A 20,321-nucleotide genomic window follows, 5' to 3' on the forward strand; every position below is an offset into this window, starting at 1 on the left:
CTCATTAGATATAATACTGCGACTACATAAAACATTCTAACAGGTAATACAATTGAAAGCAGATGGTGAGACCAAATATATAAATGTTCATTTCAAAATGGAGGTGAAGAAGTGCTTGGCGGACTTAGTTCATTAAAGGACTTGGAATTCTAAGAATTTGATATTCCTTTATGACACTGAAAAGTTTGCAAACTCTGAATTTTAGAAAAATACAATACCATACATAAACTGAAAAATAGCAATTTTCCACATAATTAAGAAAAGTAAAGTACAATCCTATATTGAGAGAATCCTTTAACATAATATGTTTTTTAAATCTGAATTATATTGCTGAAAAGTATTAGACCTTGATTTGTTTCCTGCAGGAGAGCTCAGCTCAGAGTTTACGCTATTATTGCTTCCAGTTTCTGATCCTGCGCTTCGGATATATGGTCTCCTTCCAGTTGCAGATAAAGGTTTATTTACAGCACCTAATACACCAGTTGGTTTGGGCTAAAATGAACAAGAGCAGGCCTATTTAATAAGTTTGAAATACATGCAAACACACAATTCACAATGTATAAAAAATCTCTACAATATATAAAATGGCCCCTTGCATTTTGGTCTATAAGACATATTAATTGGATATCATTAAATAGCTGCAGCTACACCTAGCCCAGTGAAAATTCCTGAACTTTCTCCTACTTATAAATGTGATATAGCTCCAAGGTTATAGTGAAAGGCTTCATTTTCCCCACAACCTCCAGTTCACCACATGCCTAAATTATTGAGGTACAAATTGTCTCAGCATTGTTTCTCCTTACACCCTTTACATAAAAATAAAAGTTCTTGTTTTATCTTAGTGAAGCTGACCCACAACCGACAAATTAGCTCTGAAATCAAAGGGGCTAAGACACTTTAGGTGAACCTGTAAGATAAAGTCCTACAGAATTCAATGGGATTTAGACTCAAATAAATACACCCTAAATGGGTTGCACTGAGTTAGTCATGTATATAATTTTATCATTTCTCAGAAATTGAAAGGGTTCATCGTTTATACGTGTCAAATAAAAAAAAGTAGAAACAACACCTTTCCGGTTAAGAGAAGAACTCTCATCTCTTCCGAAATATAATTCCTTTCATTGCAAAAATCCTTTGTGGGGGAAGAGAAAAAGAGAAGTTATTTAGTATTTTCAGGATAGATTATGTAATTTGACAGGGAGCAGAGATTCTTAAATGCTTTCCAGTTTTAAAGAACGAGTGCTTCTAAATCAGAGGGGAGGAACGTTTGGTCCTCCAAATGATGCTGACGACAATTCCAATCATCCTGGCCACTGACCATGTTGGCTGGGGCTGATGGACATTGGAGTCCTAACATCTGGTGGACCAAATGTTCCCTACCCTTATTCAAAATAGCTCCTCCCCCAAGTAAACTTTGTTCATAAAACAGGACCGCAACCCAAGAAGTGTGAGACTTGTTTTATGAGCCCAGGGTCCTGGTGGGGTTACACAGTGAATTGCATTTCAAGCAGAGGAGCATTTAGAGGCCCTTTCCACTATGTTTCAACAGGGGGGGGGGACCTGTCTTGTCCAGCAGGGTTTGGTTTTGTCATTTAAGTTAAAACTGGAATCTTGGAAAGAAAATTATCTGAGGAACCTCTGTTTTGTATTGTTGTTCTATGGAAAATTTTGGGGAGATATTCAATGGTCATACTCAGAGCAGACTCACTAAAATAAATGGATTCAATGGGTCTATCCAAGGATGATTAAAATTGGATAACACCTTAATACAGTACGTATTGGTTTCAATTGCTGCTAGCCACCCTGAGGTGCATGTAATCACTATAATAACAGGATCTAAACTCCTCTATAAAAGCTCAATCAGAAAACTAGGCAGTGAGCTCAATGTTCAACAGTGGCTCACTAAGCCAAGGTCCTAAAGCATATTTAAGAAATATGCACTAAGCTAAACAGAGTAAACTTTTGTCCCATTATGAGAGTGCTTTTGAAAGTACTACTGATTTTGCATATTATAGACACCTGTATATTTAATTTCTTTAGCTTGTCACTTTCACTATATTCTAGTAATGGCAGATTCAATACTGCTGAATGTCCAAAGAATAGGACCACAAAGAAGTTTTAAGAGCAATTTGGTTTCACGGGAGAGGAAGAGAACATGGCAATAGTTAGGTAATTATCTAAATAGGTAATTTAGAAAGTACAACCAAGAACGAAGTTCCCATATTCGAAGGTATGCTTAAGTAGAAGAGAACACAAAAAGATTTGTTTGTTCTAGAAAATTACCTTTTCAGGTTGCGTAAAAAATTTGGTGGGCAATACAGGATCCTTTGGAGACTCTGCATTACATAAAGCACTTTTGCTGTTGATTACACACAGGGCCACATCACATACAGTATAGAGTTTCTGTGGGAGGGGGGGAATTGTAAAAGGACTTTAGAAATCACTTTACAACGTAAAACAAATGTAACTATAGCATATAGAAATCAGTATGCCAATTACATTACAGACTTATTTTATGCTTTTTTAAAAAAATGGGATTCCCCATAGACCTATTATCTCCCAGTGCAAATCCTGCCTAATTTTCTACACTATACTTTTGAACAAAATGAAGCAAGCTTTTTCTAAATTTTACAAACACACAGGACTAAGGTTTAAGTAGCTTGCTGTAACAGCTAGTCCTACTCAGAGCAGAGCTACTGAAATTGAAGAATATGATGAAGAGGTTAGTTGAATACAATTCCTAGCTTCTTATTGTTTCGATAAACTAGTCCCCCCAACACACGGTAAGAGGAGAAGTAAGAACTACAGAGACTGAAATAATAATAATAATAATAATAATAAATTTTATTTATATCCCGCCCTCCCCAGCCGAAGCCGGGCTCAGGGCGGCTAACAACAATAAAACAGTATAAAAGTACAGCACAAACAACACTCTAAAATCATTCATTATAAAATTAATTAAATTCAAGCCACTGGCCACCATTGGGCCAGAGCTCCGCGAAGATTGCCAAGGGAGGGAGTCAGGCTGTGCCCTGGCCAAAGGCCTGGCGGGACAGCTCTGTCTTGCAGGCCCTGCGGAAAGATGTCAAGTCCCGCAGGGCCCTAGTCTCTTGTGACAGAGTGTTCCACCAGGTCGGAGCCACAGCCGAAAAAGCCCTGGCTCTAGTTGAGGCCAGCCTAACTTCTCTGTGGCCTGGGACCTTCAAGATGTTTTTATTTGAAGACCGTAAGTTTCTCTGTAGGGCATACCAGGAGAGGCGGTCCCGTAGGTACGAGGGTCCTAGGCCATATAGGGCTTTAAAGGTTAAAACCAGCACCTTAAACCTGATCCTGTACTCCACCGGGAGCCAGTGCAGCTGGTATAGCACCGGGTGAATGTGATCTCGCAGCGAAGACCCCGTAAGGAGTCTCGCTGCAGCATTCTGCACCCGCTGGAGTTTCTGGGTCAGTCTCAAGGGCAGCCCCATGTAGAGCGAGTTACAATAATCCAGTCTGGAGGTGACCGTCGCGTGGATCACAGTGGCTAGGTCAGGGCGAGAAATGGTTTTTTTAAAAAAAAGGTTGTAACATAAATTGATTACAGCTAGTTATATTTGAGAAATGTGATTTCTGTGATCCAATCCAGACCTCCTGAACTAATGTGCAGATCAGCACAAAATTATCCTTTGTATTTTGCACTTCTCCAAATTCTGTGACAGCTCTTTGCTCAAAATACCCCTATCAAAATATATTAACAATGAGTATTTCAGGTAATATATGCTTAGAAATGAGTACATAGAGATGAAATGGTATTTTATAAGAAGATATGTAATGAAATATGAATTTTTCGTGTTGATTTTCAGATAAACATGGAAGTGGGACAGGATGGACTTATGAATAAACATATTCAACATTGATATAGACTGGTTTAGACTTGATCTGTCCGTATTTAATTACAGCTAGCAGAATTTGGTGCGATGTGGGGCAAGGATTCATCCAACAGTCCAAATGGTGACTGATACCACCACTCAACCCACATGCTGAAAGAACACTGGAGAGGTTAGCAGGAATCTCAAGCCAAAATGGCATGGAACTGATCTTCTGGGCTGTTCTTGTCATCGGAGCATGAAATACAGAACTCTACAATAAACCACACATATGAGGGAAGTAACACCACTCCCTCACTGGCAGCAAAAGCTTCTTCCCAACTCTGTTAACCGGTGGCTAACCTTTGCCCACAGCAAGGTAAGAAAATACTGAAACTTAGGTGGGAAATTCAGAGACTGCAATGTGAAGCCCCTAACAAGGCCTCCCTTTATGGCCTATGAGCAGGTTAGAGGGGAAAAGTCACTCCTCTCATTTGATCCCAGATTCGGCCCATAACATTAGCCAATGTAGCTGATTTAGCACCTGTGCTGTGGCTGGACCATATCCTAGCCAGTGAAATAGATCAGCAAACTGCTGCCATATGAAGGGGGGGGGGACGACTCTTATTTGTGCCAAGTGCTCAGAGAAGCGCCCCAAGTAAGAGGAGATCCAGGGCTTTCCCTTCTGTGGGAATTTTGTGGTGGTTGGCTTTTTTTGCAATTACAAAACAAACATTCAACGTGGCAAAGAGGAGGAGGAACAACAAAGAAAACAAGATTTTGCTTGCTTGATGACAACTACATTCTGCTGGATTAACTTTTTCGCTCTGTAAAGATGAGATTGCTAACACAAAATGCTTACAACTAAAATTCTCTCTGGAGAGAAATGAGATTCTGGCTTATTGCTTGCTCTGAAGCATTCTGTCCATCTTGTTCAAAAACTGACTTCAAAACCAATCTCTTTCCACCACATTTCTTACTTCATTGGCTTTTGGCTCATCTGGAGACTGTCCATCCCGTGTAAGTCTGATACTTTCTGTCATCTTTTTCATGAAGGCATGGCTGTTGTTTTCGTTTTTTGTCATTAAGACTTCCAGCATGAACCAAAGGCACCTAATGAAATCAAAACACCCCAATGCTATGAGTTGCATGTAACAGCACTAACAATATTCCCCAGAAAGAAAGCATACTTGAGTCTAAAACACCTCCCCTTCCAGCTCGAAATGTTATGTCCCGGTATCCCACAATGCATGATTTTAGCAATACAATAAACTAGAAATTTGACCATCCCTGCCCACCCAAATTAGGGCAAAAGGAGGGAATTGCAAGCCACAGGAAGAAGTCCTTAGAAGTTGGGGAGAAGCTGGGAGAAGGAATGCGGGGGCAGGGTTTGAAGCTTTGGGAAACATGACCTGGAAGCTTAGTAAGCAGAATCCTCTCAAATTTGCAGAGCCTGGTAATTTGAAAACCAACCGCCCCCAAATTAACAACCATGATTATCCAAAAAGGGTAGCCATCATGGAAACCAGTCTCCATCCAGCAACAACAGTGTGCTCAAGCCTCCTGTCATATAATTTTTCAGGTGCTAACACTTTCTTCAGAATGCACTGAGGACACATGAGGCGGTTCTATCTACTGTGGAAAACAGGCAGGTCTGGTCCAGTAAGCTGCCTGGATGGCAGACTGCCTTTGAATCATACCTAAACAACATTCTGAGCAACTTAGAGGAGTAGCATATATGGATTTAACAAAATGCACTGTGTGAAGAAGAGCCACCAAAATGAATGTTCTTAAGCGTTCCTGAGGAAATCCTAAATTTGTGTTGTGAACTGCCCTATGATCTTCGGATGAAGGGTGATATACAAATGTAACAAATAGTAACAATTGTGAAGTTTACAGTAAAAAATGGGCATTGTTCTCTTTGTTAGAACTGCGAAATGAAAGTTTGGGCGCTGTATCTATCCAACATCTAAATTAGCATTTTTCAAATATCCAATACAGAATGACACATACTCTTTGATATCACGAAGCTGATCAACATCTTGAGGTTTTGTAAAATCTGGATCATGGGCCAGCAAGTGAATCATGTATGGTACCACATATTCAGGCAGCAGGGATAGCAGCTTTTCTGGAATAACATAATATAAACATGTTCTAAGCATAATGTAAAGACACATAGCCAACACCAGAGATTTTTCAATTTTTCTATTATGCAAGTAAGCAATATAGCTGTAACACATTTTACAAAAATATTGTGAAGCTAATTCAATTGTGTGATTATTGGAAGATTTAAGGAATGAACTCTCAGAGCATATATGAACACAACTACAGTGGTGCCCCGCAAGACGAACGCCTCGCAAGACGGAAAACCCGCTAGACGAAAGGGTTTTCCGTTTTGGAGGCGCTTCGCTAAACGAATTTCTCTATGGGGTTACTTCGCAAGACGAAAAAATCTTGCGAATTCCCGCGGGGGTTTTTCGCCCCCCCCTTTCCTAAGCCGCTAAGCCGCTTATCAGCTGTTCCACTGATAAGCCGCCTCTCAGCTGATCGCTAAAAGCCGCTAGACCGCTAATAGCGCTAATCCGCTAAGCCGTCAATGGGCTTGCTTCGCAAGACGAAAAAACCGCTAGACAAAGAGAATCGCGGAACGGATTAATTTCGTCTTGCGAGGCACCACTGTACTATATTCTTCAACCACAACCAAAAAACAGAATTTGAAATAAAAATGCCACAAGATACAATTTTACTTGCAAGCAAATTTACTAACCATTGGCCATGGGGTTCTGTTTAATGTACTCTCGCCGTATACTTATATTTTTAAGTAAGCACTGTCTTGCATGCGCTCTCCTTTCTTTTACGGGGTCTTTGGCACACAATGCAAATATTGCCATGTACTCCAATGGGAGCAGTAATTTTACCAGTGCTTTATGCAGCTTCTGAGCAAATATCTGCCTCACCTGGTAACATTCATCCTGCAAGAGAGGAAAAGAATAGGACAAGTGCAACTGAGCAACTAAGCAAACCATATGGGTGTCAACAGAAACAATTCTGTGAAACAGTAAAATATGCTTGCAGTATCTGCAAAGTTTAAGGCAGAGCTTTCCAAACTTTTCACGTTGGTGACACTTTTTAGACATGCCTCATTTCACAACACAGTAATTCAGTTTTACTTGAAACTGGAGGTTAAACTAACCCCTTTCCAGTCCCGGGAGAAGTGCAGGGAGTGTTCACATGACACACTGCAGCCGACACACTAATGTGTCATGACACACATTTTGGAAAGCTCTGGTTTAAGGAAAGAAAGACAGGTAATCTTAGACTAAACAGTAGCTTTATGATAGGGGATGTGCCCTACCTTAATTAATTGTTCCTCTCACAGCTCTTCAAAGACAATTACTTACGTTAATGACCAATGCACAGAGTTGGAATTGCTCTGGGGTAATAATTTCGTGATAACAGGGCTCCTGTGCAAGCTTCATTATGGCACTGCCAGCAGCCAGACGTAGACGGGACATATCAGATTTGCTGCATACAAGAGAAGACAATCATCCCTGTCTCTCAGAAGACAACCTTGTGTCTAAAGATGCATAAGCAGTATGAAACTTCTAGAATTTCATGGAAATGTCATAACTTCTAGCTGAGTAACTAACTTCCTGGTCACCATGCTGTAAACATTACCAAGTAAATTTTACACACACTGCAACATAGATGAGAAAACTCATCCCAAAACACACTGTGAGCTGTAGCTGCCCACAAAAATAAATAAGTATATAAATAAAGGACCTACCCATGTGATGCTGACACAAAACCCCTGCACAAACACTATGCAATAGAACCAAAGATCATTACCCCCCAGCTCTCTCTCTTCCCCCAACTGCACAATGCATAGGACAAGTGACTCATCCAGAATGTAAACGAAATGTGAAAAAATACTCCATGAATTTAAAATGGAAACACTATATGTATGTTTATTTGTATGTCTGGAACACTAGAAAATGTTAGAAACAAACAAACAAAATAAACGTTTTGTGTCCTCTCTTTCAGATCTAATAAGGGAAAGAACAATTGGTCTTAACTGAAGAGTAGATTTATAAGGTGGACGATGAAGACACTGCAACCCTCCCTGCTGTGGTCTGCAGTTGTGCTAATTTCAGGCTGCTGCCAAGGCTTTATTTAAGGGTTCCCTTTGTTCTTCTGTTTAAAGAGTTACATTATTTATTTTGGGGGCATGTCATCAGCCAGGGGGAGGTAGGCAGGTATGTTCAGATTTCTTTTCTAGGTTGTTGTTGTTTAGTCGTTTAGTCGTGTCCGACTCTTTGTGACCCCATGGACCAGAGCACGCCAGGCACTCTTTTCTAGGTATGTACATTGATTATTGCTGCTTGGCGAGTCTGAAAAACTAATTTAAGCCTGCCTACCACAATTCTGTGCTCCTGCCTCCATCACGTGATGAGGGAATTACCCAATCCAGGGGCTTCATCATCCACCGCAATAAATTCTATATACACAGCTCTTGCTTCTATGCAACTTGATGGATCGGGACATAAATATGAACTGTGAAAATTTGGGGAAGTCTTACCTAATTCTCTTCTGTTCTGTCAAGTCTCCTTCACTGACCAACATAGCTGATAGTAACCGGAGTGTTGAATTTGCAGATTTTGACTGGTTATTCTTCATACCCAAAAGCCAACGTACTAGAAGTTTAATTGCTTGAACCTATTAGCAGATAAAATCAAGTCATTGATACTTCTAACAGCATTACTAAGTATATTTTAGTTCACTGCCTACGATTTGAAAGCCTCCTCTATTGAAATATAATGACTGAAAATTGTATTAACATTCAATTTCAGAATAGAAAAAAACCTGTGTGAATTTCATGTTAAACAACGGTCACCAACCTTTCTGGACCAGTGGGTCCATTTCTAATTTTGAGAAAATACTCTGGGTGCCAGTGACAAAATGGCTGCCGTAAGTCAAAACAACACGACTGCTACGGCATAAAACAAAATTAGAGAGAGTATGGTCACTGCTCCTTCCCTCATCCCACTTGAACAAGCTCATGCTTGCTGTGGGATGTCAGCTATGTCTTCCTGGTTCTGACTCTGGAGGTGACACAATATTTTCCATACACATAGATAATGATCCTGTTGCTGACTAGTAACAGAAGGGAGCCTGAGTATCGGGGGGAAAACACAAGGTGGCTACACCACTCATTTATTCTTTCAAACTCAGCATACACACCTACAGACCACAGGAACACATGCATCTCTCCCTCTCTTCAATGCGCATCTTCCTCTCTCTTTCTCAGACCACAACATACAAACAAACCACACATGCATATATCCCTCTCACACATACACACTACAAATATCTTAGGCTACACATAAACCCATCCCTTCTCTCCCTCCCACATTCCCCCCCCCCAAGCCAAGTGCATCTCTCTCAATCACACATGCACAGCATACTTGAGCACCCACACATTCAGAAATGCCCCACCAAGGGTGAAGGAAGCGCTTGCAATTTTAAAAAATCCCTGCCAACCCCATACACAAGGGTCACTAACTTGGTGCCCAATGGCACTGGGTTGGTGATTTCTGTGCCAAGACATAACACAAAAATCGGACTGGAAAAAAGGAAGGTTAATACTTTTGCAACACGCTTCTCACATTTTCTTTCAATTTGCTTTATTATATATTTGAATGTATGTATTCATGTACTGTAGAAACAACTGAAAAAATGTGAACTTGTTACTTAAGACAGGTAATTCCATTTTGAAGACCGTAAAGCCTTCTAACTTTAGTTTTAGGAGATGGTTGTCTAGATTCTAAGCATTTATTCATTTATTTACCTCGTTCCATTTTCATTTACATAACATAAAAGTAACAATAAGAAGCTATTTCATTATAAGGCAAGAAGCAAATATCATATCATTTCATGTGTATTAGCTGAACAGAGATTAGGTAGGCATTTGTAACAAATTAATTCCACACCAACTTCGAAGAGCATTTAATGAAACAACCATTTATCAGCAAATACAGAGCAAAGTACTTGTACGACCAGACATATTCAAACTGAATTTCTTTGAAGGCCGATACGTTACAAAGGCCAAGCTATACTGTTGATGTTTATATTGACAAATAGATTTAATACTGTTGTACATTTTTGTGGGAAATTGCTATGCCTTACAGTTAAAGGTAAGAAACTAATGTACCTTTGCTAGAACTTCTGGAGAAACCTCTTCATCGGGGGACCACAATTTCCCATTTTTCTCACCTGTAGACTGCAAAGATTTATGCATGATTGATAGCAATTTTTAAAAATGGACAAAAGAAATTTAAAAAGAATTTTAATATATTTTGCCTTCATCTTGCAAGCTCATACAGCATCAGATATTTACATAACATTCTTCATTCTCACCATAAAGTCATTATATCGCTCTGAGCCTTACCCTGTCATTCATCAGGAGATCTTTTACAATGAAATTTGCAACTACGGATTTCATTGGTGATGCAAACTGGTCTGGTGCCAACATGGAAATGTGACCCAAAGAAACTAATGGTGTTATAAGTTGCTCTGGAACATCAGCATTCAAACTTCTACTTAGAGGCTGGAGGAGGAGAGAGAAGAATTATTGCACATTAACGCACTTCCAAAAAAAAAATACTAACCTGAATAGTTCTGTTACAAATATATATCTCAAGAAGACCCAATATGCAGTACAAGCTCAGTTTCTTACTCAATTTAATATACTGGTATGAACCAATATATTAAAAATCAAATACCTTAAGCACTCTACACCAAGAGAGCAACTTGTTCCCTATATCCATCTTATTTTCAGAAGCGCTTTATGCTACACCATCTACAATTGGGTAGAAGAGTTCATATCCAATGAGCTCCTTGGAGGAAGGGTATGATAAAGACATGGGATATGGTCCAATGTAATAGAAGTGGGCATTTGCTCATACCGTGGGGCTTCTCCTTCGTCTGTCCCCCCCACCTGGAACAGATTGGAGGGTGCAAGGGGCTTCAGGGGGAGATTAAAGAAACTGGAAGTACAGTTGCACAAGCAGGCACACATCACTCGAGGTAAGCGAACAGTTTGGGAAGGCTCAATTCACATTCCATTTTGCATCTTACTTTTGCCCCTTGGGCATGAGTGTGGAGTTGGAGGTTAATCAGAGCAGTGTGTCATAAATATATATGCCGAGTTTCACTGTGACATTGTATTACAGTGAATTGCAGCTTTTCTTGCCCCTTTAAAATGGGTGCAGGGGTCAAGCTGGGAGTCATGTTGCAAATGGAGAATTATATGTTAACATACATACTAAGTTGTGTTGTGGTTCCTCAGTGCCCAGTATCAAATTATTGGGCTTGATCATCTTTCCTGCATCCTTTGGGAACGGTTATAGGGGCAACATTGCATTATAACAACTAGAGCGGTGTCCAGAACATGCACATTAAACTTCATTAAACCAAAGGCTTTGCTTGCTTGGCAAGCAGCTAAGTACACAATTTGTATACTTCCTGTTAAAACCCTAAAACTAAACAAAGCACAGTACTGAAACTGAGGAATGGGTTTGGCATGGTCTTTTCCCTGCTTTGTCTTCAATAGTCAAATTCATGAGTAAAGGTGTAAGTAGATAAACCGAACTTTCTAGAATTCATAATGTCAGAATGGTTTGATATTCAAACAGGAAAACACATTTGAACCAGTTCTAAGTGAGTAGAAAGTCTTGCAGGATATGACAAATTCGGGGAGGATACGGCTATTGATGGCTACTAGTCATGAAGGCTATGTTCTGCTTTTGCTGTTGGAGGCAGTATGGTAATATCTATCTATCATCTATCTATCTATCTGGCTAGAAATTGCAAGTGAGGAGATCACTGGTGCACTCAGATCAATTAAATCCCTGTGACAACAGAGTGATGGACTATATGAGCCTTGGACTGATCCAGCAGGGCTCTTCTTATGTTGTAAAGTTCTTTCTATCACCAGGTGTCAAAAGGGCATGCTGGTATGAAGAACTCTTCCATTCCATCAAGACACTATAGAGGTGAGGAATAATGGCAGGCTTGAAGTGTTGCAACTTGAACTTACCAAGTGAAACCACCACTTGTCAAGCGACGCTATCAATTACGTGCCTTTAACTGAATGTATTATATACAAGTTTATTTAAATAGAAACAAAGTTAAATACTGGTGCGATCAACATTCCTGATACAGTAACACACCAAAACAAAAATAGTTTCAATACATTGACAAATGGGCCCTTAACTTTCAGTCCTTCAGCCAATCAAATAAAGCATTAGTTAATTTTCTAATACTTCTAATGGAAGTAAAATATTGCTAACTGCTAGTGGACCCTGACCACTTATTGAAGTGTTATATATTCCTTGAAAAGCCTGGGTTGTTAGAATAATTTCAAAAGGTCTGATAATTGTGATTCCATCCTTTCATGGCTTTTAACAAGTCAGACAAACCTACCTCAAAAATCTGTGCAAGCTGAACTTCTTTATTTGAAAATATGGCATGTATACAGTGGACAGCTTGTTTTGCTTGGTGAGGTGTTCCTCTCTTTGCTTTCTGATGCAAAATAGGAATAAGGGTTCTGTATAGAGTTAGCACAAAAAAAATTATACCAAAAATAAATTCCTGTAATGTTTGCAGGAAGGCAATGCAAGATTTTTTTGAAACATAGAGAACCACCATATAAAACTAAATTAAGAGCACACGTTCTTAGGTGGAAAGGTAGTTCAAATACCACAAGGTTCACTGCTCTTCCCAACCCGGCAAAAAATCTAACTACAAATCAAGGCAGTGGTTTTCAACCAGTGTGCCGTGACACCCTGGGGTGCCTTGAATGATGGTCAGGGGTGCCATGGGCAACACTGGCCTCTGCCCCTTTTTCTTTCCCTCCCTCCCTCCTCTGATGCCCTCTCGGTTTGCATAAAGCCAAAGCCCTGACTATAAGCTCTGCAGGTAAATGGTACCTCTGGAAGACATCTCTTTTGGGGCAGGATGGGCAGCTCAGAGACCAGGGGTGGCAGCAGTGGCTGCCCAGAAGACTCCCAAGGAGAGAGGAGGCTGAGGGAACACTCCACAAGGAGGATGTTCAAAACCGGGTGAGAGGCTGCCATTTCTGCAGGCAAGGGGTGACATAACTGGGCTCCTGAGCCCCAGATGGGTGCCGCAGAAAGAATGCAGTTGGTCAAGGGAGCCGTGGACTCAAAAAGGTTGAAAACCTCTGAATTAAGGGATGCAATAGTAATGGGCAATGAGGTTATACGTATTTGCACCAGCAAGAAAAAGATTGTCTAATATCAAAAAGCTGAAAGATAAGACAGTACCAAATGCATTTATGGTATTTGAAGAAATGCACTCACGATCGTATCTGGGGCAGATCAGTTTCTATTTTGTGCCCAGTGTTTCTGAATATCTGAATGGCTGCCTCTGCTACTTTATCATCTTCCATCCTGAGGCACTGCAGGAGAGATTCATACGTCTCTGCAGAGTGGAACGAGGTAGGATGCGTGAAAGACAGAACCTATGGACACACATCAAAACAAATTAGAAAGACATACTCATGAATGAATCCTGAATATCTGGGAGTAGGGCAGGGTATAATTCTAAATATAGATTCTTTCCCTTTGTGCTTGCCTCAAAGGAAGGGGTGGGAAACACTAAGATTGTCTAGTGGAAGTCCCAAGTCTTGACTTTCAGAGTTTATTATTTTTAATAACTTTTTTGTATTAGCTTTTCAAATTTTTTTGTATTAGCTTTTCAAATTTTACAAATTCTTTTAAACAACCATCAGAATAAATGTCTCATATCGATTGACTTCCCATCCACACTTCCATGGTGTTCTTTTCTTACCTTATAAAGCTGCTATACTGCTTATATTTTACTCATTATATTTTGTCTAATTTTGTGTTGTGCCACAGCCACCTTGACATCCATGAGAATTGTTCAGTGCCCCCAGGACATTTTGTCCCTCAAGCCCACAGCACTTTCTCAAAATTTGAACTGTGACCACTCATCCAAAAAAAGGCTGGCAACCCCGATCTAATCCTTCTACACACAATGCAATTTATTGTGCTAATACCTAGGACAACATACATCTAAAATTCACTGCATTATTGCAATGTACAAAGAGATTAAAAGGGATTGTAGCTGGCCCATTCCATAGGTTTCTTCAAGTGAATGTCAGCATTTGAAGAAAGGTTTTAAATGTCAAGAAGTAGCACCGACTCTTCCAAAGAATACTGAAATGGACTGCAGTGTAGTGAATTTAGAAGTATTACTAAACAAGTAATTTTACAGACAGTACCTTGAGAAGTTCAAGCCCTGAACGAATAGCTGTATCGGGGCTTACACCCTCCTCTTCATCATCAGCTGTCCCTTCTATTGATTTATTCATCAGCTTTACTAATGCACTAAGAAAAAAATGGGGGGAGGGAGCTTAAATATACACTTACAGCTTACATATTATACACACATTCAATCTACTATTTCTTTGTAAAAAAAAAAGACTTATCTACGTAACCAAGTCAGTCTAATATTCCAGTTTTCTTCTGAATATTGCTTATTTTCACAATAATCTAGACTATTATTGATATATTCTTATTTCAATAAAATTTTCAACATACCTTCACCTTTGTTCAATATTCCATTTTATTTTTAAAAGCAAATCTTATTTTTTATTAATTCGTTTAAACTCATTCCTAACTACTTTTAAGTGTATAAATCAGATTTCAAAAGAAACTCATATTAGCAACAGTAAAGAGCTGCCTTGCAAAAACACTAAGATGGGACAGCTGTCAGTCAAGCTTACCTGATGGCTTCTGAGTCAATGTGTACAGGGGCAATTCTTTCCAAAAGAAATTTTACCATCTCCAGGAAAGGATTGGTTGGCTGTTTAGGATTAGCAAGTTTCCGTGCAATCTCCCTCTGAATAAAATAAAAGGATTAAGTTATGACAAATCTGCAATAAATTTGTACAAGCAGTACTCCGAATGAGTCAAACAAACTAACAGAAACAAAAGCCACACAAGCTCCATAGCTCAAATACTGCTAAACAGAGCTAAATTTCTTCTAGCCTTAATTAAATGTGTAAACTAGGTACAACCTTCAAGCATGAATTACTATTTTTTTTGTGGGGGTTTCCCACCCCCCACTAATGGCTGGAAGAAGGGGCAAAAGTTATATTAAAGTATCACCTTTTTGGACTATCTCTCAGCTTTCAGAACTTGGGAGAGAATGTCAGTGAATCCTCTGCTCCGGTGGTGTGGTGATCATTGACAGGTCATTGACAGGAAAAGCAAAGTGTGCACTTATTTAAACTATTGCTTATTTTAAACAACAGTTTAATATTTTGTGTGAACCAAGCGAGGAAAACTTGTGGGTAAACATTTAGGAGTACCCAGGCAGGTGTATATACACTTCCTAAGGATTTTCCATTATCAGGAGCATCCCTGACTTCTTGGCTCATCTTTCTGACCCTTCCTACCATGTCAAAGCCCCATATTTTTATTGTGGTATTCCTGTTCAGAAATGCATAAAAGAAACATAGCCTATCTATACTGGAAACAATAGTAAAAACCTGGTTCTTACCACACAGACATCTGCTTGCTTACAGGAGCAGGTAGGACTGATTAATAGTTCAAGCTGAGAACGAAGCTTCTCATCATCACCAAGAACCTGATTGAACTTTTTCACAAAGTCTTGTGCCTTCCCAGGATCAGGAAGATTTTCTATAGAATTGAAATTCAAAAAGGTAGTTTATAGTAGCAGCTTTAGTTGTACTGAAAAAACAACAACAATGTAATCATACTCATCTACAGATCTTACTTGCTATGGTCATCAGCTTTCCAAACATAGCAGCACTGTTTGCTTCTGACTGAAAAGAGAAGTTCAGAATGAGCATTTATACAGAAAGTTTCGTATACCAGAGTGTCTTCTACTGTTGTAGAATCTCTCTTCTCTCCCCCTATCCCACTTTGGTAAATGGGTAAAGGTAAAGGGGGACCCCTGACCATTAGGTCCAGTTGTGATACTCTGGGGTTGCAGCGCTCATCTCGCTTCTGGGTCACGTGGCCAGCATGACTAAGCCACTTCTGGCAAACCAGAGCAACACATGGAAATGCAGTTTACCTTCCCGGCAGAGTGGTACCTATTTATCTACTTGCACTTTGATGTGCTTTCAAACTGCTAGGTTGGCAGGAGCAGGGATCGAGCAATGGGAGCTCACCCCGTTGCGGGGATTCGAACTGCCGACCTTCTGATCGGCAAGTCCTGGGCACTGTGGTTTAAGCCACAGCGCCACCCGCGTCCCTTGGTAAATGGGTACAAGATTACAAATACATGATCATCAAATAAAATAATAAACAAATAAATATTTAGCATTTTGCTATCCCATAAAAGCCAATTTCCAACAACAAAGCAGTCCTAACCTAAAAGCAGGCAGCAGTAGAATTTGATGGAGCAGCATAGTCACCACCACATCCACAGCCCTACCAGTCACACTGGCCAGGGCTGGCATTCTGAGTGGGCACAAATTGGACTGAATGCTGTCAAGTGACTACAATGAAACTGAATTGGGATCCAGTGAGTCCTAGGCCCGCTCAGCCACTCTCTCTCCCGTTTTGGGCTTTCTATGGACTATCATACATAGGAATCATGCCAATGACAAGAATGGGAAGATCTACACCAGAGGAGTGGTACCAGCTTGGGCTGCGCAGAAGAACACATTTGCTCTATCCCACTGCCCCCAAGCCAGCAGATCAGGAGTTTGGATTGCAGTGTAAATTACCAAAAAGAGATACTTTTGTCTTTTCCTCAAAAAACCCAAAGGAAAATGCTAGATATTATTTAGTAATGTATTATTCTGATTTAGTCTATTAAATGTTGCTTCTAGTTTGTTCTTTCAGGAACATTAGAAAATTTTAATGCAAGAAGTCACTGATTATAAAGGATTGACAACAAATATTTCTGAGCAAGAGTGGATCCCTTGCTTTAAAGTTCCATTAAGATACTGATTACTAAGTTCTGAACTAAGAAAAAGGCAGTATTAGAATTTGAAATTAAAAAGGGGGGGAAAGAATTTGAAATTAAGTTTAAAACCATCATTTAATATATTAATTCTAAAATATATGCAGATGTGTTACAAAGCATTAAATGTAAAACGAGGCAATTAAGTTATTGTGAAAACCGTACAGTGGGTTGCTTGTGCAAATCTAGTAACTCCCGCACGTGACTCCTAAGCATGTTCTGGCATTTCCACATTTCATTCAGTGCCCTAAGCATAAAAGAAATGACAAATATGTTAAAATCTGAAAAACCAGTGTGATTCTAAAAATACAACATTGAGTCCCAAGCTGACTGTTCTTCTATCACATTATCTCTTGTTGGCCCAATATCCTGCTCTCAATAACTTCTCCAGCAACAAGGCTGAACATATATTATGTGTATATGAAGATCTAGATGCCTTCCCACCTTTCAGTTGGTTTTTAATCAGTGTGTGCCTGCACATGCATGCACACAGGGACACACACACAAAATTCATTGAGCTCTTTATTCAACTAGTAATTTCAAAATACCATGTCTTAAAATCCAAATAAAAAAGCTAACCTTGAATAAAATACAACTATTGACAAGATACTAGGAGTGAACATTGGCTCAGTGCATACTATGAACTATGAGGAAAACTGAGGTGATTCAGGGAAGGTCCTCACGTTTCTGAGTCGGTTTATGCTGTTAAGAATATATCATGAGGTGGAACAGGAACTCCCTAAGCTTCTGTGGCCTTGACAGTCAAAAAATGTACAATCATGTATCCTTTCTTTCTTTCTGAGAAACAAACTCAAGCAGACTGGAGTACTGTCTAAGTAATAAGAGGAAGGGTGTGTGTGGAAAATGGGATGAATCTTCATTTTGCTGGCTAGGAGGACAACCCCCCCAATCTATTCTAGGGATTTATGCTATTTTTCTACTACCCTCTTCCCTATGATTTCCACTGTATCTACCCCATATCAGTGAAGTCTGCCCTTTTTCTTTGTTCTAAAAAAATAATAAACAGGCTACAGGAGCTTTCTGTCTATGATCAGGACAGGCTTAATCCACTCTGGAGGACCTGCTATGCTTGCAAATTTCATCCTCTTCTAAGAATAGAAAATCAAGTTAAAGTTGTGTTATGATCCCACATAATGGCGATTTAATTCTGTCCTGAATAATGAGTTCAATTGCAAAGACGCAGAGAGCACCTGAAACAGATAGGGCTGCTTCCCAAAGCAACAGATATTGCTGCAAATTGAATCTTCTGGCCAGTGTACACTCCTAGTAGACACCCAGTTCAGCAAATTGCTTAAACAAGTTTGTTCATCTTAACAGGTCAACTAATATGTAGTATTCTGAACAGTGAGGCATTTTGTTTTTGAATCTCCTACATATTGTGTGTTTAAAGCGACTACTAAAGCGCACTGAGAACTTCCCTGTGTAGAAGGATACTCACTTAACAGCATTTGGGTCTAAGCTAGCATACAAATAATATAAGCACTTCATCCGCTCTTCTGTTTCCAAGTTATGTGGAACAAGATACTGAGCAAAGATTTTCTCCACCAATAATCTGCAAAGGAAAATAAGTTGACAGATTTTGTATTTTCCAAAATACTCATACTTTCGAATTATGAGCATAAGCCTATGTATACATCATCATGGAAAACATCATCCTCTCATTTCCACATTATCTGCTATCTCAAAACAAGCAGGTTTGGGTTGATCTCCCTTGGCAGTTCCTCCAAAAACCTCTGTCAAGAGTTGGGGGAGCCTGCTGAATGGGGAGGGTCTGAGGAGGGTGGAGTCACTTTCCGCAAGTATGAGCTCATGGAAGGAGCCTCTCCCAGTTTTCAGCAGCCCCTCTCCCCCACCATGATACAGCTCACTCTTTGATAAGAGTGAGGCCCTTGCAACCCTCAAGCAAGGATTTTCAGCAAACTGACTGGTGGGGGAGGGGGAAAGATAAATCACCTTCTGGCAACCCCCTTCTACCAACACTTCTCAGGATCTAAACCAAAGAAAATATTGCATCTGCTTGAAAGACTGTAGAATACCCCTTACTATTATTAATTATAAAATTAATATTAGTAATGGGAATGCTCATTATTAAGGTAAAGGAATTAACTAGCCCCTATAGTTCATCTGGAGAAAACAAATACACTTCTCTCATCTAATAGCAAATTCAACAGTGAGATGCCCTGAAAACATCTTAAAAAAGGACAAAGTAAAGAAGGCACACACTTTTCCTTTATGAAAATACAGAATCAACAGAAATTACCAAGAGACTAAAATTCCATTTTTAAAAAGGAATCTTACGACAATGTATCACAAACATGCATTAGGGAAGAATGCTACTGTATCTATCCTTCGTTACATATCTTTAAGCACCAGGCAAAAACATTTTTCTTCTCCCAGGCCTTTGGCTATTTAAAAATCTTATGGCCTTTTGCTTGTTTGGAGGTTCTAGCAGGGGAGCGCAGCTATCGTATACCCTTGACCGAAGAACGGTACACTCCTTCTATCTGGGATGGTCGTCCTCTTCCACCGAGCGCGCAGCTTCGGGAGGGACGCACATGGAGCGGTGAGGGAGGAAGGGGACACCCGCCTAGCCAGCCAGATCAGCCGAATCAACCCTGGCGATCAATGGGGTGACAGATGTCGCAGCCAGATCGCCCTCACATCTTATGGCCTTTTGATTGCTAAAAAATTTGAAACAAGGGTGCAGTGAAGGGGAGGCATGGGGAAGTCATGTGTTGTTTAAGAATGTTTTTATTTGTGTGTTTTTTGTTTATGAAAATTAATAAAAATTATTTAAAAAAATAAAATAAAAATCTTATGGCCTTTTAATCTTTAGGGGCAAGTAGCGTTTGTGTGTGCTACTATGTTATGTAATTTTGTGTTTTGATATTGTAAACTGCCCTGTGATCCTCAGACGAAGGACAGTATAGAAATTTAATAAATAAATAACCAACCAACCAACCCCCCATTATATAATTGTTTGTATGCAGGCAAAATTAATCTATGCTGCATAGGAATGCCTGCACCAGGGTGTTTCTTGTAGCATGCTAGTATTCTGCAGCTCTCCCTTTGGAAACCATTTAGAACAATTATCACCAAACTTGTTTTGATCTATGGTTTTGAAGCAACTCATGGTTAGTGATGACTATAATTTGCCATCATCTCAAACCATAGAATGGAGAAAGGAATATGTAAGCCTATAGAGTTTACCAATTACCCAAACTATTGTTCAGCAATAGCTCAATGCTGGCCAAATTGAGCCATGGGAAATTTTATTTACGTTTCTTTGGAACAGCAGTTATTTTGGAGTACTTTTGCCACCAGTTAAAGGCTTATTTACCCTGGATTTCCCTGATCATTAGTAAAGGTCTTGGCTGCTCTTGGTTAATACTTTTGTGATGTTTTTAC

General features: G+C 39.7%; 1 protein-coding gene across 6 annotated transcripts in view; it reads right to left on the bottom strand.

Annotated features, from left to right (window-relative positions):
* PDS5A (PDS5 cohesin associated factor A) overlaps positions 1–20,321 on the bottom strand; it is a 52,825-nt gene that overhangs the window by 7,632 nt on the left and 24,872 nt on the right. For all 6 annotated transcript variants that reach the window (XM_081875629.1, XM_081875628.1, XM_081875630.1 and 3 more), the window contains exons 13-30: positions 18,352–18,465; positions 17,058–17,139; positions 15,693–15,741; positions 15,456–15,595; positions 14,677–14,792; positions 14,173–14,278; positions 13,229–13,389; positions 12,330–12,453; positions 10,294–10,452; positions 10,057–10,125; positions 8,425–8,561; positions 7,247–7,370; positions 6,613–6,817; positions 5,859–5,973; positions 4,826–4,958; positions 2,284–2,403; positions 1,070–1,132; positions 347–492 (exon numbers count right to left, since the gene is read on the bottom strand). In XM_081875629.1, the coding sequence (XP_081731755.1) occupies positions 347–492; positions 1,070–1,132; positions 2,284–2,403; positions 4,826–4,958; positions 5,859–5,973; positions 6,613–6,817; positions 7,247–7,370; positions 8,425–8,561; positions 10,057–10,125; positions 10,294–10,452; positions 12,330–12,453; positions 13,229–13,389; positions 14,173–14,278; positions 14,677–14,792; positions 15,456–15,595; positions 15,693–15,741; positions 17,058–17,139; positions 18,352–18,465 (2,163 nt within the window). The remainder of the gene's footprint in view (positions 1–346; positions 493–1,069; positions 1,133–2,283; positions 2,404–4,825; positions 4,959–5,858; positions 5,974–6,612; positions 6,818–7,246; positions 7,371–8,424; positions 8,562–10,056; positions 10,126–10,293; positions 10,453–12,329; positions 12,454–13,228; positions 13,390–14,172; positions 14,279–14,676; positions 14,793–15,455; positions 15,596–15,692; positions 15,742–17,057; positions 17,140–18,351; positions 18,466–20,321) is intronic.

This window comes from Podarcis erhardii (assembly GCF_964252035.2).
Source record: "Podarcis erhardii genome assembly, chromosome: 9".
NCBI lineage: Eukaryota > Metazoa > Chordata > Lepidosauria > Squamata > Lacertidae > Podarcis > Podarcis erhardii.